This window comes from Myxine glutinosa, chromosome 1 (assembly GCF_964187855.1).
Source record: "Myxine glutinosa chromosome 1, kmMyxGlut1.1, whole genome shotgun sequence".
Classification (NCBI taxonomy): Eukaryota; Metazoa; Chordata; class Myxini; order Myxiniformes; family Myxinidae; genus Myxine; species Myxine glutinosa.
Genome location: NC_136261.1, coordinates 199,109,125 through 199,136,686, shown reverse-complemented (window position 1 = coordinate 199,136,686; position 27,562 = coordinate 199,109,125). Strand labels below are relative to the sequence as shown.

The following is a 27,562-nucleotide window of genomic DNA, read 5'->3' as shown; positions in this document are numbered from 1 at the left end:
TGGGAAGTAGTTGTTGTTGTTGTAGTTTTCGAAAATGAAAGCACCACCAAACTAGTATAACTGCCAAGTAGATAGGACTCAGATGCGACATTTCTATCACCAGGTGGTCTTCATTCAGGACTGCGCAGGCATCATGTGTTAGGTATTAAATATTCTCCCAAGGGGGAGAGGACGTCATGTCAATGCAAAATGCAAATGGTGAGGCCTAGGCTATTAATCTTATGAAATTAGTGTAGCTGCGTATTTGTGAAGAGGGTAAGGTCCTTGAATGATAGTTACTTTGAGACAAGACTTTTTGACATTAAAAATGAATCAGTAAGTTAACTCATCTACTTGGTAAACTTTGAACCACAAGCTATACTATTGTTCGCTTTGCATGCATTTTCCATATGTATAGATTGGTGACATTTTTTGTCTCATTGTACACTAACTTTCCCAACTCTGTAGTTTCAGTATGTTGACTACTATTTGTCTCTGATGTTTTGTTCTGTTCTTGAAGGAATGACCGGATATCGGCTTCGAGGGGAGCCCCTGCCCGGACAACACGGGCAGTCTGTGGACCGTGTGGTGGGACCAAGTCAGACCTCTCTGCCCTTGGACAACCTCACCCATGGTGTAGAATACAAGATTAGTGTTTCAGCCATTAAGGGTGGCAAGGAAGGTCCAGCTGCAACCACAAATGTCAACACAGGTATGCAGTAATCATGTTGACTATGGGATAAAAGATTATGCAACTGTGCTTGTCCATTCTTGCATCAATGAGGGATTTTTCAAAACTGATGTCAATTTGTTTTTTGCAAAAGTTTTTAAGTTTCTGTAAAATTATTTCTTCCATAATAGAAAAGGGCAATGCGTGTCAGTTAATTAGTGTGAGGGTGTGTGTGTGTGTGTGTGTGTGTGTGTGTGTGTGTGTGTGTGTGTGTGTGTGTGTGTGTGTGTGTGTGTGTGTGTGTGTGTGTGTGTGTGTGTGTGTGTGTGTGTTCCATAACTCCAAAACCATGAAACCTTAGCAGCCTCGAATGTTGCATGCATACGAAAGGAACTCCAAAGGAGTGCATGGATGGAAATTAGGTGTTTGGATAAACCCTTTTGAAGAGAAATAACAGCTTACCTTCATGAATGGCTTTATCCCTGGTCAGCTCAACATCACCTCGCAGTGGTCTTAGCTGCTATTATTTTTGGCTTATTCAAATGTGCATTGCCTTGGAAACACAATCTACTCTCACCAACTAATTAAAGTATGTACAGTAACCAAACTCTGTGTTTGGGTTTGAGGATCTCAAGGACTAAATAAGTGCCGAAATCTGGAGTGAAATCTGGAAATTTTAAGATCTCAGTGATTCATTACATAATTGAAGCATATCATCAAAATCTGGATTCTGATATGAGGATTGGATGCTATAAACAAAATAATTTCCAAATCTGGAGTGAAATCTGACAAAATGTACCATATCTCTCGATTTTATAACTAAATGTATATATGCATTTATTTAGGCGATGCTATGATTCTCATTCTGGGGTTAGTTTGTTTTAATTTAACTTAATATTCGTTTTTAACTTAATTCTTACTTCCATGGGAACTGCACGGAGATACGTTTTTTGAATGAAACGTTTTTAGCAAAGAACACTTTTATAGTAGTTGGGACTGCTGTTACTGTTAGAGCCAATTCTGAAGTTGGAATTTTGAAGATCGTTTCGGATTAAGAGTTTGTGGAGCTTATCACATTGTGGCTTTTAACTGTGTGCGGAAATGAAATAAAGGGGTGGAGTGGGATGGGGGGTGGGGTTAGGACCAGTTGCAACTGCTAAACCAGCAAACATCTGAAAATGCATAGCCCGCATCCGTTTATATTCAGACATCTTGTTATTCTTCTTCTGTATGCTCAAAATAACGAAAATAGTTCAAAAAAATACAAAGTGAAAATTGATGATTTTATGCAGCCTTGGGCTTTGAGCCTTAGATCTAAAAAAAAACAATCTGCTTCTAGCTTTTGATTGGTGAACAAATTAATTGACCCAATATGCAAATTATTAAAATTTCAAATCAATCGCATGAAAATTGATGATTTTATGTGACGCTGACCTTTGAACTTTTGACAAAATTATTAAATTGCCATTCTGGTGAAAGTCTGGGTGCGTGGTGTATATAGACCCTCGCTGCTCTGAAAACACCCTAAATATCAAAGAAAATCCCTCCTTCTTCATATTCAGCGAAGCTATGGTTGCAATTTGCTAGCAACAGGTGATATTTTGAGAGAGAGCTGCGGTGTGGCTCCATGGTGTTTACACACATCAGATTAACCCACACAGTACGTTGGGCCACTATTGTGGGTGAGACATGTATACAAATGAGAGTAAACAGATGTAAACCCAAAGAATGAATCATGACCTTTCTTACAATGTATAATACCCTGGTAACTTATGAAAGCATGCTTCTAATTGGTGGAGAAAAGCTGATGACAAAAAAGCATTTCTGGTCTACTGACCAGTAAATCCAGCAGTTTATGGGTTAACAATGTGCCTGAGGAATGCCCTTCATCTTGGGAAAGTTAACATTGAAAAGTTAACTCCCCCACCCCATCATCCTGGGGTATGTTCCATTACCAATCAGCTTGCTATTGCCTGCCAAGCCAGCTGCTCCTTATCAATCATCTCGTTGGAGTGCTACCTTGAGGGCTTAAGCCACTTGGTGAGTGCTCTTCAAGCTTATTGGTAATGGAACACCCCTGATCCCTCCTTCTGCTCTGCCCCCTCCTCCTCCCTCTCACTATCCTCCCGCTCCCTGCTCACCCCTCAACTCACTCCCCTCTCCCCCTGCCCTCCTCTCTCTCTCCCCACTCCACTCCCCCTCCCCCTACCCCCTTCCTGACCCTCCTCTGCCCCACAGCCATCCTTTCTCTCCCACCCCACAATATCTTAATATTTCCATCACTGAAGCGATTCTGCATTGCCTGACAACACCGGGTACCTTTGTTAGTATTCAATAAAACAAAATAACCAACAATTTGTCAGGTCATTATGATGTGCAGTTAAGTATACATTCATGTTTCACTGTTTTTGTGTTTCTGCAGAGCTTGCTAAACCAAAGGATCTGCATGTGGAAAGCAACCCAGACAATGGAGCATTCACAATCACGTGGAAGAGGGTTGCTTCTCCAGGTAAGCTTATTACAAAGTGTGATGTTACTTCACTTCAGGCAAATTTTTCATATCAACATAAATCGTGCCATAATTTACTAACCAATCAATCAAACTGCATCCTCTCTGTGCAGGAGTGACCGGGTATCGTGTGCGAGGTATACCCTTGCCTGGTCAGCATGGAGAGACCGAGGAAAGATTGGTCGGACCTGATCAAGCCTTCTCAGTGTTGGACAGACTCACACCTGGCATCGAGTATAGGATCAGTGTGTCAGCCATTGCAGAAAAAAATCAAGGCCCTTCTGCTACTACAAATGTGGACACAGGTTGGACATGTGTTTGCTATTAATAGTGAAGGCTATTGGTTAAATGGTTTGGGTATTTGGATAGTTAACTTATGAAAGCATGTCCATGAGATTTAGACATTGTAGACAAAGGATCCTTTGTGCTCTTATATTGTTGTAGTTTTAAGCTTTTTTATCCGTCATTGTTAATTAAAACTAATAATTATTCGAGGAAGTCTTGATCCAGTGTATTTTGCCATTATACGTAGTTGAAATACATTGCAGGATCAAACTGGGTTTAAATCATAGTTCAGCACCATGTGTCCATACAGCGTCCATATATCGATTGTATCATAACTACACCTTTATAATTACAAGCAAGTTGCCCGTGCCCACACTGGTTTCTAAACGGGGTTGGGATGGTGGAGGCAAATATGCAAATGGCATCTTCCGTCATCGAGCCAGAAAGCTGGGAGCAACAATTAACATTTATTGCCACATCTGATGCAATACAAATGCTCTAATAGCGGCAAGGTGCTCCATTTTAAACTTTAGTCGACATATGTAGGTTTTTGATGCCGTAATAAAAATTTGCATTTGTGTCAAAGCCAGTGACCAATTTCAAATTAAGAGTAGGATTGTATTAGACTCAGTGGAAGCCAAACATACAATTGAAATAACATTAACCAGACTCGGTAGCATAATCGTGGGAGTGTCCGTTCTGAATCAGGGGTGTCGGTCCGAGTTGTACCAAAGATTTTTTTTTTAATGGTACGTGCTACGGTACACTTCATTACTTGACCCTCGGCCTTTTAAAAGGATAGCGCATGGACAAACAACCATTTGTCGGCAACCATAGCACACGCTTCAATGGGTCTATTGGTCTCCTCATTCGTTGAAGTTCCGATAGGTTCCTTGTATTATACCTGTGATGCAATGTCAAAATAACCTGACAATTTATGCACTTCTTCATAAGGATATTCCTTGATAATAATTTAATTTTTGTGACCACAGGTACATATTACAAAGGAGTTACAAAGTCAAAGGTCACAAAGGCCTTCATTTTAACCAGGTCTTCATTTTTAGTCTGTATCTCAAAAACAAGAACTAATATACAGTATAACCTCTTTTGTCCAAAATGGGGACCAACCGTGTTCCAGATAACGATATTTCTGGTTAATGGATGGTCTTGTTAATTACAAAATATAAATAAAATGATTTTTATTTAATGGCCGTCATTGTGTTACATTGTGCCCTAACCCCAATAGCTAACCCTAATAACCCTAATAGCTAACCTTAATATCTAACCCTAATAACCTTAATAGCTAACCCTAATCCTAATAACACCAAAGGATCTGCATGTGGAAATATCACAGGCATCCTTTGAGCTAGAAAGCTGGAATTTGGGCATAATAGTGAACAAGTCCTTTGGCAAAAATTAGTGAGGAAGTTCAGTAGTTAGGAAAAGTCGTTAGGAAAAAGTGGTAGTCAGGCCTCATTTTCACATTTGAGATACTGTGTTCTTGCCTCTGCTTAGTTTATTGATAGTACGCAGCTTTCCCGAAAGTACTTTGTATCTGAAACTTTGTGTTAACATTTTAAGAGCAATTTTGAATGAATAAACCTAAGGTATTTGACAAACATGTTTGGCTTTTAGGAGAGCAACACATGACGTCATACCGGATTGGCCACGGAACTAGCCCGGATCAGTTCACATCAGCAAAGTTCAATGACAAAGCTTTTCAACAAACCACTTTAAAAATCAAATAAAAGTTCAATTCGCTCCTAGTTTTTTGCATACAAGTCTTGGGGAGGGGGCGACTTAAAATGCCACCCTCAGCCTCCAAGAGCGTAAAATTAGTTCAAAGTAACTTCGGGGGGAAAAAATCCGCATTTGTATTTTGCACATGATTCTTTCTGGATAATGGGTCTTCCATTATTTGGATTTCCAGATAATAGAGGTTCTACTGAATTCTACTGAAAATAATTCCATGTGGCTATCATGAGAAACTATGTTATGTCACTGTCTTTGCCACTGGTGATGGTGGTGTTAAGCATGTCCTTATTCAGCACAGATCACGGGGTGATAACCAGGCTAAGTAAAGTATTCATGGGCATGTCCCAAGCAACATAAACTTGATCTTTAGGCAACTCTTGGGTAACACCCCATTGACCTCCTGAAAATAGGCCAGATTTATGTGGACAAATCACTCCAGTGGGGCCAACTTTAGATACCACCAAATTTTACGATTAACAGAATTATACAAATGAAAAGGGTAAACATTCTGTCATTGCAGATTATTTTATTTTTATTCCTTTGAGATTATTCCCAATGAATAAAATCTTGAGATCTCTGTCCACCCTGTGGTGTTTGTTCCATTGCAGGTATAGCTCAACCCAAAGACCTGAACATTGAGACTGATCAAGAAACTGGAGCTCTGACTGTGACATGGAAGAGGGTTACTGCACCAGGTGAGCCCTGGAGTGCACCTGGCGTTACAGGTTTTCTATCATTTTAACACTATCTGCATTCCTTGTTCTGTAATTTGTCCATAATGTTGCTCTCGTCACTCAAATCAGCTCTGTGGTAACACAACAAATTATTGGGGATACTTTTTAAACATTTCAAATTTAGAACTTCCAAAGAGACAAAAGTGGTATCTGCATGAAGGTTTGTCTATAATAATTGCACTACCTGTAAGTGTTTTCTGTTTACTCCACAGGGGTTACAGGATACCGGGTTCGTGGTGTGCCTCTGCCCGGTCAGCGTGGAGAAATGGAAGACAGGATGGTGGGACCAGAACAAACTTCACTGCCACTGAACAGGCTCACCCCTGGTGTGGAGTACAGGATCAGCGTCTCAGCTGTGACAGATGGGAACAGTGGATTGCCTACTTCCACCAATGCAATTCCTGGTAAGGAATAACATCCGTCACATCCCATCCATTGTAGGTGACCATGTAAGAGATGTACAGTCACGTGAAAAAGTAAGTACACCCCATGTAAAGTTTTGACTTTTTCAACATATTTCAACGTACAGCTATTTGATCTTCATTTCAACAATATTGAAAGATAAAGGTGATATAATATAACAAATATCATGAAACATTTACATTTTGTAGTCCATTGTATAATTTAAATAAACATAAATGCAAATTTCGCATGTGGAAAAAGAAAGTACACCCTTGGCTCTAATCGGTGGTATTGCCCCCTTTGGCAGAAACAACCTCAAGTAGGCGTTTCTTATAAGTGTCTACCAGTCTCTGACATCGACTGGGAGAAATTTTTGCCCACTCCTCCATGCAGAATTCTTTCAGCTGTGCGATGTTTGAGGGGTTTCTTGCATGCACAGCTCATTTCAAATCCCCCTCAACATGTCGATGGGATTTAGATCCGGGCTTTGACTTTGCCATTCCAGAACCCTCCATTTCTTTCTTTTCAGCCATTACTTGGTGGATTTACTGGTATGTTTAGGGTCATTGTCATGTTGCAAGGTCCACCTTCGGTTGAGCTTCAACTCTCCGACAGATGTCCTCACATTATCCTCAAGCACCCTCTGGTACAATGAAGAATTAATAGTGGATTCTATGATGGTGAGCTGCCCAGGCCCTGATGCAGCAAAGCTGCCCCAAACCATAATATTTCCACCACCATGCTTTACAATTGGTATCAGGTTATTGTGGTCAAATGCTGTCTTTGGTTTTCGCCAAACATGTCTTCTGGTACTGTGGCCAAATAGCTCTACCTCTGACTCATCTGTCCAGAGCTCATTGTTCCAGAAGTGCTGGTCTTTGCCTAGGTGTTCATTGGCAAACTTTAGTCTTGCCCTGATGTTCTTTCTGGACAGCAAAGGTTTCCTCCTGGCACACCTCCCATGTAGATCAAATTTGTGCAGCCTCTTTCTAATGGTGGACTCGTGCACTTTGACATCAACAGTGGCAAGAGCTCCCTGTAGGTCCCGTGATGACATTCTGGGGTTCTTAGAGACTTCTTTCAGCATATTGCGGTCTGCTCTCGGGCTGAACTTGCTGGGCGGGCCTGGCCTGAACAAGTTCTCAGTTGTTTGGGATCTTCTCCACTTGTAGATGATCTTCCGGACAGTCGAATGATTGATTTCAAATTGTTTGAAGATCTTTTAAAATCCCTTCCCAGACTCGTAGGCATCTATAACCTTCTTTCTGAAGGCCTCAGAGAGCTCTTTTGATCTAGGCATGGTGACGCTGCACACTTCAACAACAAAGAGCAAACAAAACTAAATGTCTGAGGTTTAAATAAGACAGGTTCCTCCAAGATCCTCTCTAACGATGTTCTAATCATTTGCACCTGAGCTGGTGCACCTGATTCTAATTTTAGGTATTTGAAGTAGTGATAAATGTAGGGGTGTACTTACTTTTTCCACATGCGAAATTTGCATTTATGTTTCTTTAAATTATACAATGGACTACAAAATGTAAATGTTTCATGATATTTGTTATATTATATCACCTTTATCTATCAATATTGTTGAAATGAAGATCAAATAGCTGTATGTTGAAATATGTTGAAAAAGTCAAAACTTTACATGGGGTGTACTTACTTTTTCACGTGACTGCAGCTGTATCTGAAGGCCAGGTTGGCTTTGTTGGTTGTAGCATATCTTGAAGAGATGGAGGAGGGTGAGGGATGGAGAGCAGTCCAAACCATCATATTTTAGGAAGTCATCATTGCAGAAACAGTTTATTTTGACGAAAAAGGAAATTTATTATCAGCATTAATTTTACAATATTTAAAAGCTATCAACTTTTTTTTTTTTTTTTGTATAAAAGACCGAGGCTCGTGAAAGAACTAACATTAATCACACAAAAATTCAAACCGACACATAAAACACAAAATAAGGGGAGCGGTAGACAAGCTGGGAAGAGAGGGGGAAGGGCACAAACACAACATTTGAGAGCAGGGACATCCAGAGATCTGTGGGAAGGAGAGAGCTTGGGGGGAGGTGGGAGAGGTATGAAACATATGGACACTGCAAGGACTTCCAGGAAAGAAGTTGGTATTTCAAAAAAAGTGTATCTGGGGTGAATTAGCATGGGTAGAAAAGATCAAGGTTTTGGATGGGGGGATGATGATATCTTAAGATAGCCTTGGAGTAGCTTATCTTAAGATAAGAGATGGTGGTGAACAGCTGTTTTAAAGACCTGGAGGGAGGAGTGGGATTGAAGGGAGTGGGGGAGTTTGTTCCAGAGGCAGGAGAAAAGGGGAATGAAAGAGTGAAGGTGAGCAGAGAGCATAAATTTTGGCAATTTAACCAGAAGAGGGTTGCAGGCAGATCTTGTGCGACCTGTAGGAATATTAGGGGGACAGAGCACAGAGAGAGCTAGGGGAGAAAGGCCGGAGAGGAGTCGGTAGAAGACAGAAAGACCACCAACCTTCCTGCGGTGAGTGAGTGAAAGGCCCTCGGAGTTAGCTTCATCGCAGGAGATTCCAATGATTCTGAAAGCTTTGGTTTCAACAGCGTGAAGCCGAACTAGGTGTGAGGCAGGAGCACCGGCCCAGAGGGGGCAACAGTATTCCATTGAGCTGCGGATGAAAGCCTTGTATGTGGTGAAGAGCTCAGGTGTGCCAAGGAAGGACTTCGCACGACGGAGGATGCCCAGTCGGCGACTGACTTTGGAGGCCAGCTTGGAAATGTGGTTTTCCAAGAAAGATCATGGCAGATAGTGAGACCCAAAAGCTTGAGCGACAGAACTTCTTTGAGAGGATTGTTGAGAAAGTGGATGGGAGGGATTTCCAGTCGGTCTTTTCGGAGAGACATTGTAAGAGTGTGAGATTTGTCAGGATTGAAAGACATGTTTCACTTGTTTGACCAGTCTGTGATTTTGTCCAGGTCTGCAGAGAGTGAGAAGGCTGCAGACTGCCGATCTGAGGGATGAGGTATGGAGCGGCAGAGAGTGAAGTCATCAGCAAAGAGGTAGAGAGGATTTTCCAGAGAGTCGGAGACATCATTGATGAAGACTAGAAATAGCACAGGGCCCAGAACACTACCTTGGGGAACTCCAGCCAGAACAGGAAGGGGAGATGAGAGAAATCCATTCAAGGCCACACGTTGCCTTCGACCAGAGAGGAAGTCCGCAAGCCATGCGTGGAGATTTCCATGGATACCATAGGAGGAGAGTTTGGTGAGCAGAGCTGGGTGCCAGACCGTATCGAAGGCACGTGATATGTCAAGGGAGACAGCTCTGATTTCCTGTTTCGCATTCAGGACCTCCATCCATTGTTGAGACAGCAGAAGCAACATGTCCAGAGTAGAATGACCAGGTCTGAATCCAAATTGATGATCAGAGATCAAGCCATCGGAGAAGAGGAAGGATTTGATATCCGAAGCAATGATGGATTCCATGACTTTGCTGATAATTGGGAGCAGGCTGATTGGTCTGTTGTTGCAAGGATCTGTTTTTGCACCTTTTTGTGTAAAGCAGTAATGTTTGCTGATTTCCAAGATGGGAAAATGTGGGAAATGGGAAAAAAGAAAATGATACGTTTTTATAAAACGATACGTTAAAAAAAAAAAGCAAAAAAAAAAAAACGAAAAATAAAAATAAAAAAAGATGGGAAAAAAATAAAACAAACGTGGGAAAATGTAATTGATGCCATAACACTGATAAACACTGGATTCAAACCAGTCACGTGATTCCAATGATTAAAAAAAAGTTAATCAATCAACCTGATATGCATTTTTCAAATCCCAATCAAACGTATAGGATTGTTTGATTTTCCCACCTTTCCTCGCCCTATGGCAATGGTTTCTGAAAGGTTTGGTCCAAAAATGATCCGCAGCCAACTCCACAACAAGGTGTGAATTACTGGGGTAGTAGTGATAATAGTAGTAGTAGTAGTAGTAGTGGTGGTGGTAGTAGTGATAGTAGTAGTAGTAGTAGTAGTAGTAGTAGTAGTAGTAGTAGTGCTTTTGTTGGAAAGGCTATTAGTCCGGCAGATATGTGAAGAATTGTGGTAGAATTGTGCCTTTGATGATACAAGCATGAAACTTGGCACACAGTTAGGGCATACCCTTACAGTGAAATTTGGATGTAGGGGCATTCCAGATTTCTCCTTGGCCCAAAATGGCGGCTAAGAAGGACATATTTACCTATTATTTCAGACTTGTCATTTGTGCTGCTATTGAAACACAATGTAATGAGCATATTATAAATTGTCATGTACATGCTATGCAATACCTTCATACTGGGTTCAAAATTGGAATCTACGGTGGCCTATAAGGGGCAGAACAAATGGTTTACCATTGCAATAGACAGGACTGGTCTAGCGGTTTAATTATTTAACTTTGCATGACTATCTGATTTCTCCTGGGTGTAATTTTGGTTCAATACCTTTATATGAACAACTTTGATGTAGCTTTATGAACTTTCCTATCATAGACTAGGTGACTATAAGGAACAATGCAAGGCTAGTGAAAAGTTACGAAAGCGAATTACTATATTTATGATAATAATGTATGTATTTCTTTTTCAGATGATAACTCGACTGCACTGCACCTTCGCTCATTGACTGTAGTAGCTACCTAGATTTGGTTCCCAATTTGTATATTGATTGGATGGTGGTGGTGGATAATGCTTAATTGACAATGGCCAACAAAAATTTCAAGCTATTAGACCCCCAAAGCCCTAGTACATCTGGAACAAACATGCCTTATCTGACAGATTGGGAGAAGTGTGTGTTATGTCAGGAGGTCACCGATGAGGCCCTTGCCCGTCCAGCTGATTCCAAGCGAACCACAGGGTCCGGATACCAAACTCTTGCAGATTATCTCCTCACCTTCAGCCAGATGGGCTGCCTGCCAAAATCTCTAGAACTGTCCCGCCTGGACGATGGTGAAGGTATCCAGTCAACCTTCCAGAGCCACAAGGCTAAGTGGCATGATTCATGCAGACTGAAATACAACAAAACTGAACTGCATCGGGCACAAAAAAGAGAAACGTCTAGTGAAGAAACCGCAAGTGTCTCAAGAAAGTACACCCGTCACAGAGTACATGTAGACCACACACAGCCACAGCCTGAAAAGTGTTTCTTTTGTGACAAACCAGCGGGTACTAATTCTCTGCGAAAAGCTTCCACCTTCGACCTCGATAAACATGTCAGGACAGCTGTCCTGAAACTAGGAGATCAGGCACTTCTTGCTAAACTGAGTGCAGGTGACCTTATAGCACAAGATGCACAGTACCACGTGAAGTGTCTGGTGTCACTTTATAACAAAGCAAGGGCCACAAGCACAACACTGAATGAACAAGATGATATCAATCACGGTATAGCACTTGGAGAGCTAGTGTCCTACATCGATGATGCCCGCACAGATGCTCTTGTGACACCAGTGTTCAAGCTGGTAGACCTAGCAAGACTATACACCACCAGGCTGGAACAGCTTGGAACAGTCTTGACCAGGCGTGTCCACTCCACCAAACTCAAAGATCGAATCATGACATATTTTCCAGACCTAGAGGAGCACATGTCCGGTCGAGATATTCTGCTTGCTTTCAACCAGGATGTTGGCTCAGCCCTTCAGAAGGCATGTGATCACGACACTGACAGTGATGGAGTTTGTCTTGCTAGAGCCGCAAATATAGTTCGTAGAGACATGTTGAAAATGAACTCAACATTTAGTGGTTCATTTGAAGCCCACTGCCAAGAACATTCGGTACCTAATTCGCTTGTATCACTAGTTTCTATGATCTTGAATGGTCCTAACATCCAAGAGCAGTCAAGCCACTCGTCGGTATCAACACCTACTCTCACAATCTCACAACTCCTTATGTTCAACAGTTACTCACGCCGCAGAGAGAGTAGCAGTACTACCACGTCCACGAGGCACAGTCACAATCGGGAGACTCCCCTGCCTGTGTACCTGGGCACCCTTATCCACACAAAGACTCGAAAAAGAGACCTGGTTGATACTATGTTCAACCTGGGTCTCTCGATCTCCTATGACAGGGTGCTTAGCATCTCCACAGACTTGGGGAACAGAATCTGCCGTTTCTTCCAAAATGAGGGTACAGTTTGCCCCCCTGAGCTAAAAAGTGACCTCTTCACAACTGGGGCAGTGGATAACATTGATCATAACCCCAGTTCAACAAGTGCCCACGACTCCTTCCATGGCACTGGCATTTCACTTTTCCAGCACCCAAATAGCGATAGCCGTGGAGTTCAACGGGTAAACCCAGATGACACATCAACAACAGATGCACACCTGCCACAGTCATACACCATCGTACCTCCTGTTGTTCTGGGTAAATGTGACCCACCTGTACCCAAGCTAGCGGGTCCCAACAAAAGCAACTGCCAACTCATCCCTGAAGCAATGCAGATTGAGTACAGGTAACTGATTATTGTGTTTGAACTGTGGACAGTTATATGTGTACCTAAATAACCAAGACTTGTTAACTTGTGTGGACTTGTTTGTTCTTAATTGTGTTCATTATCTTGCATTTTGACAGGTGGCTGGAGCAGATGGAGAAGACAGTGCTATCTGACACACCACTTAAGGGAGACGAGACAGTATCATGGGCTGGATACCATGCCAGCAAGCAGTCTATTCCAGAAGAACCAGAGTGTAGTGTGGCCTTAACTTCATTGCTGCCTCTCTTCTATGACCAGGCAAAATCTGTGGCAATGATTCGTCACTCCATGGATGTCATCAAGAAAGCAATCGATATTCTGAATCCAGGTCAGATCCCTGTAATCACACTTGATCAGCCACTGTACACACTTGCCAAACAGATCCAATGGAGATGGCCAGAAACACACGGAGAAGATCACTTCGTCATGGTCTTTGGTGGACTCCATATTGAGATGGCAGCATGGAAAACCCTCGGTGACCTTCTGGATAGCAGTGGGTGGACAGGCGTTCTGATGCTTGCAGGGGTTGCTACAAGTGGTACTGCTGATTCCTTCCTGAAAGTGACCCATGTGACACGCACACGACGAGCACACCAAGTCACAGCCAGTACTCTCTATCTTCTCCTGAAGGAAGCCTACAGCCAGTACACCAGTGGACTAGATGAGGGACAGGATACGATACCACTAGATGACTGGTGCGGTGAACAAGCCAATGCAAGTCCACAGTTTCAGTTCTGGTTCCTAATTATGCAGCTAGAACTGGCAGTCCTGATCTATGTGAGATCCGTCCGTGAAGGAAACTTCCAACTGTACACTGATGCTCTGACCAAGCTTGTACCATGGTTCTTCGCCTTGGGACATACAAACTATGCCAGGTGGATCCCAGTTCACTTGCGCGACATGGTGACACTTGCAACAAAGCATCCAACTGTATACGCACAGTTTCTGGCAGGAAACTTCACCATGAAGAAGACTACACGTGCATTCTCTGCCATAGCCTTAGACCAGGCACACGAGCAAAATAATGCATTGGTGAAAGGTGATGGAGGGGCTGTAGGTCTTACGGAGAATGCTGCAGCTTTGCGCCGATGGATGGTGTCTGGTCCAGAGATGGCCAAACTGATCTATAAGTTCGAGGCCACAACAGAAAAAAGAATTAGGAAAACTGAACTAAAACACCATGAACAGACAAAGCACACGCAGGTAGCCTTTGCTCGAGATGTGAGAGCACTCACCCGTGTCATAGGAGAGATGGGGAACCCATTCTGTGACGACAGCAAAGATTTCTTGGTGCTAGACAGCAGAGACCTGGCAGACCCAGCAGTCATCAACACCCTTTACCAGATCGAGAAGCTGGGAAAAGAACAGTATGACACATATGTGAACGAGAGGCTTGTACATCAGACAAAGCCTATCACTGACCCAATAAAAAGAAACAATCTCCCTCTCTTCAGCCGACCCCCAGTCAGAGAGAAGTCAAGAACAGAGTTGAAGGTGGTATCTCTGAAGAATGACTGCGTTCTGTTCTCCAGGCTGTTTATTGCATCCCAGACACGGAATGGAGATCTTGATGAATTCTTTGCACATGAAAACCAAGCTTGTCCCCCTGCATTGTCACAAATGGGCAAAATCCGGCTTGGAACCAAGTCTGATCTGGTTGGGTGCTTAGAAGATCTGATCACCTCACGGGAAAATGATGATGTAAGCCCCCCTGTTGAAGTCATGATCCTGGATGGAGCAGCCATCGTGAACATGCTGGCACCTCGTAATGCGAAGACCTTCTCTGAGTATGCATCACTAGTATTCTTGCCATACATCACATCTCAGATACAAAATAAGAGCAGGGTTGATATTATCTGGGATGAATATTTCCCAGACAGTTTGAAAGCCGACACCAGGAAGACGAGGGGTAAAGGCACCAGGAGACGAGTTGAGCCATCTAGTTCCATCCCTCGAAACTGGCAGGCCTTCCTTCGCATAGACGAGAACAAGGTGGAGTTGTTTGACTTTCTAGCAACGAGGATAGCAAACATTGAGACTGACAAGCAAATCGTCACCACAAACCACAAAGAAGTTTTTTGTACACAGCCACGAGATGTTACTGGTCTTTCCCCGTGTAGTCACGAGGAGGCAGATACAAGGATACTACTCCATGTCCAAGATGCATTCAGACAGGGCTATACCAAGGTGTCAATCCGCACAGTGGACACAGATGTTTTGATCCTTGCAGTGGCAGCAACTGGATATCTTGACATCGATGAACTCTGGGTTGCTTTTGGCACAGGGAAGAATTTCAGGCACTTGGCAGCTCACGAGATGGCTGTGGCACTGGGACCAAACAAGTGCCGAGGGTTGCCATTCTTCCACGCCTTCACTGGGTGTGACACCGTGTCCTGCTTCGGCGGAAGGGGGAAGAAAACATCATGGGAAACATGGAAAGCCTATGATGAGGTCACCTCAGCTTTCTGCGCACTGGCTGCCACACCAACCATTTCAACTGCAAATGACAACATGGATCCACTGGAGCGTTTTGTTGTTCTGCTCTACGATCGAACAAGCAGCCAGGAACATGTTAACGATGCCCGCAAGCATCTCTTCACCCAGACTGGTAGATCAATAGAGGCTATCCCACCAACGCAAGAAGCCCTCAGACAACACATCAAGAGAGCTGCCTACCAAGCCGGCTTTTGTTGGGGCCAGATGATGATTTGCGCACCTGAGCTCCCATCGCCAAGTGAATGGGGTTGGAAACAGAGTAATAACGGCTGGGGGATATATTGGACAACCCTCACAGAGGCAACTGAGGCATGCCGACAATTGATTAGATGTGGATGCAAGAAGGGTTGCAGGAAACAGTGCAAGTGTGTTAAGGCCGCACTCCAGTGCTCAGCTCTGTGTCACTGTGCAGGGGAGTGCACACGATAGTATACAGGAGGAATAACACACCTGTTACATATACACAAACATGTGGAAGACTGTTTTGTAGACTGTTTTTGTGAAAGTCACTTCCACAGCGTTAATGTGGCATTTTCACTTCATTTCCATTGTGTTTCTGGAGTTTGCTCAAAATAGCTCAAAAAGTAATTATTTTTGTAAAGAATAAGGACCAAATAAATGTTATGTGAGTTTGTTGACATTTAATTATGATCTTACAACCTGTTTACGTGAAAAAAACATCATAGGTGTGCTTGAGCAATAAGTAAATCTAGTTTTATAGACATCGGTACTGTGTATCTTATTATCCGTAAACGGCCATTTTAAAAATGGCCGCCATTTTGTCCCTAGGAAAAGATTTGAATGCCCCTATATCCAAAAATCTTCCTAGTAGTATGCTCTATCAGTGTTCAAAATTTCATGCTTGTATCACCAAAAGCACAATTTTTTCACATATCTGCTGGGCTATATAGAGATTTGCATTCAGAGCTCATGCAAGCTCAGGCAAACATATGTTCCCAGTTTAATGTCGCTCAATTCCTCATCTCTGCAAGTCCATGGTTTGAACTACAGTGGACAAGGTAGAGCATTTTGAAGCGAAAGCACTACCAAGACAGATAAGGGGAAGGTAAAAGAACGCCAAAGAACACCAAAAAAAAAGAACGCCAAACAACACATTTATACAAATAAGAGCAAAGTATCTTGTGGGGAAACCGTACAAAGTGCATCATTTATAGTCCAGGTTTCCTTAAACTTTTGAACAGTGTTACTATATTCTGCCGCCTTGTACTCCGAAATAATGCGTGAGCGTATTAAGCCCTTCAGACAAACAGAACTGTGTTCCACCACATCTCTCTCAATTTTTGCCTTCCTGGTTTTATATATTGCCATTTTCCCACAGGCTAAAATTAAGTTAACAAGGAGATCTCGTGACTTGCTTAGTTTCTTTACCGGGTGCCCGATGATAAAAAAGTGTTGGAGAGAAGTGAAGCCAGAAGCGCAAGAGAAGATTTTTCATCAGTAAGAACACTGGTTCAAGACGGTGGCATTGAAGGTATATGTGAAATATAGTTTCCCTTTCACCACAAAAGCAGCATTCCTCTGGGAAGTTAGTGAAATGCCACATCATAGATCCAGAGCTCAGTGCACCATGTAGCAACCTCCAACTTAAGTCTGCCATCATTCTTGGCGTTGGGTAGAGATAGAGTGAATCCCAACGTGGATGAACAGTCAAAGGAAGTGGAAGAATCTCACGCCAGGGAGTATCCAGTCGAGTTGCAAGAGCTATATAATGGAGTGAGTGGAACACTAGCAGGTATATATTTTTCCTTGATAGCCCACAGAACGACATTTCCACTGTGCCAGGGGTCTTACTCATATTGTTTGCAGGTATTGGCTGAGAGAGCTCGCAACATCGTGGTCGGATTTTAAAATCCATGGAGTTACCGATGGACATCTGTCCAGATCCATCACCCTCTTTGGGATTTTCTAGATATTCCAGACAATCGGGAGGCAAGGAGCTTTTGACCTCTTCAAGTATCCTGGAGGGGATCCTGATTGTCCTCAGGCCCATTTTCGCTGCGAGTTCCTTGGGTAAAATAAGCCTTCTCTTACCATCGTTCAGAAGGTCTCCCACTGTGGATATGCTACCAGCTAAGAGGCTCCTTCTTACTGAAAAGGAAGCCAGAGTTGGGCCCTGTAGAAGAGGGTTGAGAATGAGCGGTTCTTCTAACAGGTCCTTGCCTGGATAAGGAACTGTTCTTTGTACGTCGACTACATTCCAAGCCTTCAGAATTTCTTGATAAAAAAGAGGCAATGTAGCACTAGACAGGCTCTGAGATGTAATGATGAAAAGATTCCTTTTGTACCCAAGATTGAGCACTTTGCTGAAGAAGTATGATGCCAGTGAGCACCATTGCGGTGCAGGGTTCACATGTAGGTAACGTTGTATGGTCTTCAGCCTGGATGCGTGGTAGTGGCTTCGAAGGCAGGGAAAAGACTGTCCACCTTCTGAAACAGGCAAGCTCAGAATGCCCAGGGAAACCCAGTGTTTACCATTCCAAAAGTAGTCCAGTAGCTTCTTCTGCATCTTAACCAGAAACTCCTCTGGAGTGCTTATGCAAGAGAGCCTGAATACTAACTTCGGAATTATAAACTGTTTAATAAGGAGTGTTTTTCCCCTCAGAGACAGGACTTTTAGTAGTCCACTCCAGTCTCTCAACTTTGCTTCGATCTTGTCCCCTAAAGTGTTCCAGTAATGAGTGGTGAGGACCCATGGGAAGTGGACAAGTGCACCCCCAAATATTTGAGCTCATTGCGACTCCAGGTCAATTTCTGAAAAAGTGTTGGTAACTCCTTTACCTGCATTTGTCCAATTAGAAGCCCCAAGCTTTTCCTCCAATTGATTGTAGCAGACGATACTGCTGAATAGACCTGCTGACAATCATAAACTATTTGCATATCCCTTGCATTACTGGCAAACACGAGAACATCATCTGCATATGCAGAAAGTTTGAGGTTGACCCTGTTGTGTGGCACCACAATGCCAGTTAGCCTTCTTCTCATCAAACAAAGGAAGGGTTCGATACATAGGGAATATAATTGGCCAGACAGGGGACATCCTTGTCTTATTCCTCTCTCAAATGGAAAGGGCGTGAGCAAGAAACCATTGACTTTAACTAGGCATTCTGCCGACATGTACAACGTCTGAATCATGCCTACAAATCTCCTCCCCAACCCAAATGTTAGCAAGGTTTCAAACAGATACTCATGGTTCATCTGGTCAAAGGCTTTCTCCTGATCCAAGGAAAGAAATCCGACTTGAGTCCGAGTCATGTCCGCATACTGTATCAGGTCTCTGACAAGGGATATGTTGTCATGTATTGTCCTGCCTGGAATGGCATAAGATTGGTCCGGGCTGACTAATTTTGTCAGGACTGGTCCGAGGCGGAGTGACAATATTTTAGCCATGACCTTATAATCCACACACAGCAGAGACACAGGGCGGTAATTCTTCAAGTCTCTCAAGTCACCCTCCTTGGGAATCAAGACCAGAATCGCTCGACGCCAAGAAAGGGGCATTATACCTGTATCACATGCTTCCTGAGCTATGCTTAGGTAATCAGGTCCAACCAAGTCCCATACTTTTGTATGGAACTCACATGATAAGCCATCCATGCCAGGGGATTTATCTCTTGATAGGCTGTGCAGGGCGGTTTTCAATTCTTCCAGAGATAATGGAGTCTCCAGCTGCTCCCGGTCTTCTACAGAGGCTTCGGGAAGACTACTCCACAAAGTGCCACCTGCACCTGCATCTGTGCTCTTACCCGAATACAGCTGAGTGTAAAAGGCTCTAATTCGTTTTTGAACACCCTCAGAGCCATTGAGTAAGAGACCATCTTCTGCGAGAACACTCGCTATAGTCCTGAATTGACCTTTGCGTTTTTCCACCCCTTTGAGATAATTCAGGACATATTCATCCTCAGAAATATACTGCAAACGAGAGCGCACATATGCCCCTCGTGCCTTCACACGACTACATGCTTTAAGGGTGCTCTTTTTTTCTTGGTATGCCTGCAGTTCAGTAGAGGTAAGTGTGGCCAGGTGCTTCTCAAGGTGCAGCAGTTCCTCTTCCAGTCTTTTGATCCCTAACCCAAGTGTTTTGCTCGATCCATACGAGTATTCCTGACACAGCATTTCAATCGTACCTTGCCTACATCCCACCAGAATCCAAGTGAGCAAAAATCTCCTTTTTTTTTCCTCCAGGCTTGCCAAAAATTCAAAAAGATTGACAAAAAGGCTTCATCCTGACTTAAAGCATTGTTCAGGTGCCACAAGCCAGGGCCTCGCCTTGTTTCTGCCAGGGAAAACTTAATCCAGGCCAAGTTGTGATCTGTGAAATGGGCAACTTTTATACCGGAGTCACTGACAATCTTACACCAACGGTGAGACACGTAAATTCTATCGAGCCGGGATTGTGATATATGACCACCTCTGATACTCGTATACGTGAATGTTCTGTCTGTGGGGTGTTGTATGTGCCAAGTATCCCTCAAGTTTAACAGTGTTATGGTTTGTTGTAATATTCTTACAGAGGGATTATGCGGCTCCTGACCTATTCGATCAAGGGAGGGGTTTAGAGTGCAATTAAAGTCTCCTCCAAGAATTACACACTCTTCACCAGGCAAGGTGAGCATGAATCTCTGCAACCGGTTGAAGAAAATCCCCCTTGCAACTCCTACACAAGGTGCATAAATGTTGACGAAATTGACAACAAATTCTTCAAACTTTGCTTTTATATGTAGCAACCGCCCCACACTGGCTTCCTTTACGACAAGTATTTCAGGTTTCCTCTTTGGTGAAAAGAGCGTAGACACTCCACAAGATGTGTCCGTTAGGTGACTGAAAAAGGCCAAGCCTTCCCATTGGTTTTCCCATCGGGATGCAGCCTCTGGGGTCGTGTGGGTTTCCTGCAGAAAGGTTACTTCAAGTTTTTCCTTCACACAGAATGACAATACCTGGTGCACACGGAATGCATCCTTACAGCCATTGACATTCAATGATCCTATTCGTAAGTTTGATGTCATTATTGCATTGAGAGTTTTGTTTCTTGGAAATTCATCCTCCTAAACGAATTTATATTCAGGCCCGTAACTCAACAACTTTGCTAGAAACTTCCTGACTCGGGCTTGTTCGGCCGAGCCTGAAGTCCTTGTTTTATGTCCCTCTCTCCTTAGTACATACAAGGAATGCACTAGCAAGTCATAATCTTTCCACCGTTTCAGCGCATTTTCCACTTTCTTCCTGCTATGCAAGCTTTGTTCCAGGAATTCGAGTATCTCCTGGCTGGGAATGCAGGAATGGCGTCCTGCAGGTAGGTCTGTCTCTAAACCAGTCAGTGACCCTTGATAGTCTTCCCCATCACCAATACTTTCCTCATCATCGCTGTCTGGAGGTTCAAGATCCTTCTCCTTTGGTGTACTTGTACAATGTGTCAAGTCTTCTGCCATGTCGTCTCTCAAGGCTGACTTGGCATAATCTTCTGGCGCAGAGGAACGCTCCTTTGGCTCTGATGCGGCGGACGTTGTTTCACCTGTGGGAGTGGATGCCTCCTCCTCAGTTGGTATAGGAGATCCAACCTTTTGGGGTGGTAAAATAGAGATGTGCTCAACTATTCCCCTTTCTGCGCCAACAGTGAGTGAAGTGACATCACCTGAGATGTCGGTCAGTGCCAGCAACTTTATTGATGCTTGTGTGTGTGGTTCCCTCTCTCTGTCTGTCCTACCGATGAATGCTACTTCAGAATCCTTTGAAACTTCGGTGTTAATCCTTCGGTTCAGAACTGCTCTTGTAGATGTTTCAATCCCTGGTTTATTTTGAAGCTTCGTTGCAGTTGTTATTATTGGATGCATTTTCTCAGGAGCCAACATCACAGTATCGTTTGGCCCTGTCAAGTCAGATACCTCTAGGTTGTTTATCTTTACCATGCTGGGTTTACTACCTGACGGTCTCCCTTCCTGTTCATTCTTCAAACTGTCTTTGGGTGGATCTGAGAGAGAAGACTCTCCATATCCTGTCGTTTGATGAATAGTTTCCTCTTCTTCTTCTTCTTCTTCCATTTCTTCAGATTGGGTTACCACTCTTTTCTCCTTCAGAATACTAGGCTTTACAAATGCCTTTGACACATTACTTCCCGTGTCATCCTCAATTGTACAAGGGTGTTCCGTAGTCCCATCCTCTGCGGGTTCTGATTTCCTCTTCTGTGCTCTCTTTGCCTTCCCTGCTTCCACTGCCTGCCATTGATTTATGGCAGTGGAAGAGATGGGATGAGAAGCTGGTATAGAACTTTCTTGAGGGTCCACTGCCCTCGAGCACAAAGGAGCAACCGCCTCTCTTAGGATACCTTCAGTGACGCTGGGATCCTCTCGAGGCTGATCTTGATGTTGAGGAGCTGCAACCTCTTTAATGATAGTGGGGCAGTCTGCTCTCCTGTGATCCTTCGCTTTGCATACAAAACAACGGGGTTCGTTTGTCATATAGAACACCCTGTAATTCTTTCCATCAAAAGGAATAACAAATGACCCCTCACATTCAGCCTCCTTTCCCAATTCAATGGAGACTTGTCTTTTAAAAGACCAGACATGTTGTAGGGAGGGCTCATGACAGCCCAAAGACACAGGCTTGATGGGTGATCTCAACACTCCCAGTCGTTCCAGGAAAGGCACCACGACATTGTCAGGCACGTAAGGAGGTATATTAGATATAATTATCCTTGTACCAAGACTTGAGAGCGGCTCGACTTGTACAAAGAGTCCTCCCACACTAATCCCTTTCTCAATGGCTTTGTTTGCTGCAGCCTCTGAGTTAAGAAAGAACACAGCTTGTCCATACATTTTCGAGGCTGCAACTATCGTTGCTGGATCAACCACACTAGCGAGTGCTTTCACATAGGCCTCTATTTGGGTGATTTGTCCCAACTCGCATTTCACCCCGTGCTTCCTTGTTAACGCCTTAAACGGGTGGGCAGGGCGGTTCCCACCTGCACCAGAGGTAGTAGCGGCCATTTTTGCCCATGTACCATCCAGAGGCATGATTACTATTAACGGTATATTTTCGGTCAAATGAAAATGAAAAAAAAAATACCAATTAGCTCGTTCGCGAGCTTTTGCTTATTTTAGCACGACCGTACCGGTATGCTAATGATTAAGTCAAAAGGATAATCAAACACGCGTTGAGCAAATAACTTATCGGCTTAATCGCCAAAACGATGCAAATTTAGCACAGAAAGTCAAGGGTCATTAAGCAAAAACAAGGAAGTCAAACAGTTTGTGATACGCCACAAATCGGGCGCGGCAAAACTAGTCCCACACGGGTGCGGCCGCACGGTGTTCGGGTCTAGTGTTCACGGTGTCCGAACACGGTGTTCTGTTCGGTGTTCAAACTAGTCCCACACGGTGTTCGGGCCTTTTGCTAGGCCCGAACACAAAAGGACTAATAACTCAAACAGGACGTCAAAGTAAAATAACAAAATGAACCAACTCGGTTCAAATAACCCAAATAAACCAAAAATACAAACGAAAACGGAAGAGGATGAGAAGGAAATGTCGAAAATAGCATGGCTCGAGGAGCAGCAAAATGGCGTGGCGTAGTAGTAGTAGTAGTAGTAGTAGTAGTAGTGATAGTAGTAGTGATAGTAGTAGTGATAGTAGTAGTAGTAGTAGTGATAGTAGTAGTGATCGTAGTAGTGATAGTAGTAGAAGTAATAATAATAGTAGTAGTAGTAGTAGTAGTAGTAATAGTGATAGTAGTAGTGATAGTTGTAGTTGTAATAATTAACACCTGGACAAATGTATGTATTAAAGACATGTTTAGCATTGAGGTGTTGAATCAAATTAAGTTCTGTGCTGAAGTTTATTTTGAGATAATTGCTCAAAATGTACCCACACTGTCTCATAGGTCTGCAGCCACCAACAGACCTCGCAGTAGATACAACTGCCCCAGAAGTCACCATTACCTGGCAAAGAGTTGGTTTTCCAGGTGCGTCTTTTATATAAACGGTATTCAAAACAGGAAAGGTACAGTTTATTATCTTATTCCAAGCACTGTATATTCCTGCATTCACATGTTCTCTTGTAGGTTCAAAATAATTAATCTTCTCGAGATTTAATCATATAATTTTGCATTCATCAACATAAAGATACTTTACACTGTAGTGCATTGTAAAATTGTATTAACACTGCGTTGCTCTGAATAGGTGTGATAGGTTATCGTGTGCAAGGGCTACCATTACCTGGCCAAGGAGGACAAACAGTTGACCAGTTGGTGGGGCCATTGCAAACATCACTCATTGTGGACAGGTTCACACCTGGCGTCGAGTATAGGATCAGTGTCTCAGCCATCAAGGGCAAGACGGAGGGTCCTTCAGCCACTACAACTGCAACAACAAGTACAGTGAATGCACTGCATTAAAAAAAATTGTTTCTCTATACATAATCCATACATGGTGCTATCAAACCTTCGTGTTAACCATCTATCTATTACATATGCATGGAAGGTGTAAAATGAGAAAAATTGAAATTGAGAAAAGGCGAAGAGAGCTCGTGCTTGGAGGAGAAAAGTAGGTTTTGAAAGTGTGGGAGGAGTTTGGAGATACAGAGAAAAGTTTGGGAACATATAGATGTAAGTGAAGGGACGAGAAGGGGTATCTGTGGAGCTGGTGGATGGTGGGTGGTAGGGAGGGGGGGGGGGGGGGGAGAGGGGCTTTGGAGCTTTAAAAACTCTGAAATATTTTTGTGCATAATAAATATATGGCTTCGCTTTAAGATGAAGGGAAAGTTTAAGGTTGAAAACTTATGAGATGTTAGAAGCGTGTTGCGTAAAACATTTAAACCTGCCATGTTGTCCCAGTTTACTGTTTGTTTACATTTCCACAGGTGTCATCATAACCCACAAGCCCAATCTTTAAAGGGGGTGCCTATTTTTTAAAGGCGCTGAAATGTTTTTCAAATAACCTTAAAACTATTTCATTCACAGAAGAAATAGCTTAGCTGGTTTAACATCCGTTAATAGAGCCGTCTGCTTTCGTCTGCCTTCATAAATCAGAGGTAGGTCATTGTGTGCCCATACCTTGTCCAAAGTCTAGCATCATTCCAAAATCAACACTGGAACTACAGCTGTAATGATGCAACCAACAGATCAAATATGTAATTGAATCCTGATAAAAAGATACAATGGGTAGTTTTCTAGTGTTGCTATCACACCTTTGAACACTTATAACATTCGGTTTTGAAAATATCACTTCCACTTGTATTTCATAGTCATCCGCATAATCTAGGCATGACATCTGAAATATTACTCTCAGCTGTAACACAGAACGGAGATTATCTTTGTGATTAACAATATCCTTGCATTTGTCAAAACAAATAATGTTAATAAAAGAAACGTGTGTGTGTGTGTGTGTGTGTGTGTGTGTGTGTGTGTGTGTGTGTGTGTGTGTGTGTGTGTGTGTGTGTGTGTGTGTGTGTGTGTGTCATAATTTGATCAAAAGGGTTTTTGCTGTCATAGAATAATAAAAAAAATGGTACCGTAGGAAAGCCAATAATCAATTTACTTAATTAGACCAAAATTTTGTGTCCATTTAATTATTTTAAATGCCTGTTTTAAAAGCGTCTCTCTGGGAGGGAAGAGGAAGAAGTGGGGTTTAGAGCTTCATGTAGCCAGTATCATTTTGTTCCATCGGTGTCATTTTTAATGTTATATGACAGCAGGGAACCCTTTTAAAATAAAGTGTGACTAATATGAAAGGAGTACACAAAATCATATACAGCAATACTTCTCAAAGCAATAGAAAAATAGGTAATAGTACACGAAGGAGCACACAAGCAACAACAACAACAACAACAACACTCATGACAACAACTACTACAACTACTTTGGGTGTTTCACTTCATTTTATGTCCTCATTGACACTCGCAGATATGCAATATGCTTGTGAAGTGCAACATGCTCTCTTTTGATTAAATCCGTCAGTGAAGTGACAGGTGGGCACAGCTAGTATACTTTTATTTATCAAGCAAAAATGTCAGTCTTTCGGATGGGGGGCAGGAGGGGGGCCAGGGGTTGTAGAGTGATAATTTGATAAATACAACTGGGAGACATGGCTAGTATTAATATTTATTATAATAATAATAATAATAATAACAAGTACAGATACATTCAAAGTACACCGCCCCATGCCAAATAATTAAATATGCTGCAGCGCGGCATTGCCGGGGCGCCTCCGGCGCCCGGCAATACCGCAGTGCAGCTCATTGAGGCTGCATTGGGAGGGAGAGGTGTACACTAATTGATTGATTAATTGTATAATTAAAATCAATAAAAGATTATCACAAAATATTTTCATAATCAATTGGCTAATCGCATAACTAAACCACTAGTGCTTCATCCGAAGATGTATCTTTTAGAAATTTAATTAAATAAGTCATTTATAAAAAATTAAATAATTAATTGATTACTCAATAAATAATTAATCGATTAATCAATAAATAATTAATAGATGAAATGATTAATCAATAAATCAAAAATATCCTTGATAGCCACATCACTTGGTCACTCATGTCCAAATATTAGCTTCCCAGCTCAAAAGGTGCCTGAGATATTGGCCAAATGAGAAAGAAAATAAATAAATGATTAATAATGAAAATAAATAAATAATAATCATAAAAAAAGTAAATTATTAATCAATTTGGTCAGAGAACACATAAACTACCACTATTTCATCAGAATCTGTAACTTAAAAAAAAAATTTTTTTTTGTCATTAATCGAATAATTAAATAATTAATCGATTAATTGATTAATTAATAAATCAAAAATATCCTTTGCAGCCAAATCACCTGGTCATTGGCATGTCCAAATATCAGCTTCCTAACTCAAAAGGTGCCTGAGTTAATGGTCAGAAGAGAAAGGAAATTTGATTAATTAAATAAGTACTTAATTAATCGCTAATAATTAAATAACTCCTCAATTTATTGATTAATCAAAAAAAAAAAAAACCGTTTTTGACAAAGGACTTGCTCACTATTGTGCCGAAATTTCAGCTTCCTAGCTCAAAGGATGGCTGAGATATCGCCCAGACAAACAAACAAGAAAGATGAAAACAAACAAACAACCAGAGTGAAAACTGAGTACTCTCTTTCAGCGCGCGTCACTGCCGAGCCCCCTTCGGTGCCCAGCAATGACGATTTGCAATGCCTGGAGATGGCATAGGAAAGGAGCGGTGTACAACAACCAGAGTGAAAACTGAGTACTCTCTTTCAGCGTGCGTCACTGCCGAGCCCCCTTCGGTGCCCAGCAATGACGATTTGCAATGCCTGGAGATGGCATAGGAAAGGAGCGGTGTACAATATGCTCCAGTACATTAAACTTCGATTTATCTATTCAAATGGACGTTTTCTTAAGCTTAGACTGAATGTCTTTGTTTAATGGTTTTCTCCCACCAATATGCTTATCATTTCCACTGTGTTGTGAGCAGTGTTGAGTGCGCCCAAGATTCTTGAAGTCGACTCAAACGCTCTCTCAGGGAAAGTCACAATAACTTGGCAGAGAATTGTGTCACCTGGTAAGAATTTTTTTTTTTACAACTTTTCTGTCTATTTCAAAAGTTCATTGATTTACCATAGTTAGGGTTTTTTTCTGTTGGGATTTTGCACATTTCATTGAATTATATTTGTACTTTATTGAAATATTTGTCACACATCCAATGACAGTGTTGGTGTCACAAGTGCTTTTTTAAAAGTGGTTGTATACATAAATATATTCTGATGAAAGGTACAAGGTAAATGCAAAGAAATTCATGGGTGAAGGTTGTTAGACGTTTTACAATTATTGCATTGTCCAATTTTTCAGGTGTGATTCCTTGATGTTGTGTGTGTTTTATTTTATTTGGCGCAGGTGTGACCGGGTACAGAGTACGAGGAGTGCCTTTGCCCGGCCAGCATGGCGAAACTGAGAATATTGTGGTCGGACCAGAACAAACATCTGTAGACCTCAACAAACTCACCCCTGGCGTGGAGTACAGGATCATTGTCTCGGCCGTAAAAGATGACAAAGATGGACCATTTGACGATACTATAATCAACCCTGGTAAGAAATGCAAACTTGTAAATCCTGTAAATGACCAAAAATAGATGAATTTGCAGGATGAAAAGATCTGACAGGATATATCAGTTCACCTGCCTTTGAGTTGTCTAGACTGGTCTATTCACATCCCGACTGGACACCAAGGACTGGTGCTTCACAGGCTTGGTGTTGCATCACAAAGT

General features: G+C 42.4%; 1 protein-coding gene across 7 annotated transcripts in view; it reads left to right on the top strand.

Moving 5' to 3' along the window:
• Positions 1–27,562, top strand: part of LOC137433592 (uncharacterized) — a 377,223-nt gene that overhangs the window by 316,435 nt on the left and 33,226 nt on the right. For all 7 annotated transcript variants that reach the window (XM_078782386.1, XM_078782378.1, XM_078782406.1 and 4 more), the window contains 9 exons: positions 500–691; positions 3,072–3,158; positions 3,272–3,463; positions 5,807–5,893; positions 6,145–6,336; positions 23,198–23,278; positions 23,496–23,687; positions 26,773–26,859; positions 27,192–27,383. In XM_078782386.1, coding sequence (XP_078638512.1) covers positions 500–691; positions 3,072–3,158; positions 3,272–3,463; positions 5,807–5,893; positions 6,145–6,336; positions 23,198–23,278; positions 23,496–23,687; positions 26,773–26,859; positions 27,192–27,383 — 1,302 coding nt within the window. The remainder of the gene's footprint in view (positions 1–499; positions 692–3,071; positions 3,159–3,271; positions 3,464–5,806; positions 5,894–6,144; positions 6,337–23,197; positions 23,279–23,495; positions 23,688–26,772; positions 26,860–27,191; positions 27,384–27,562) is intronic.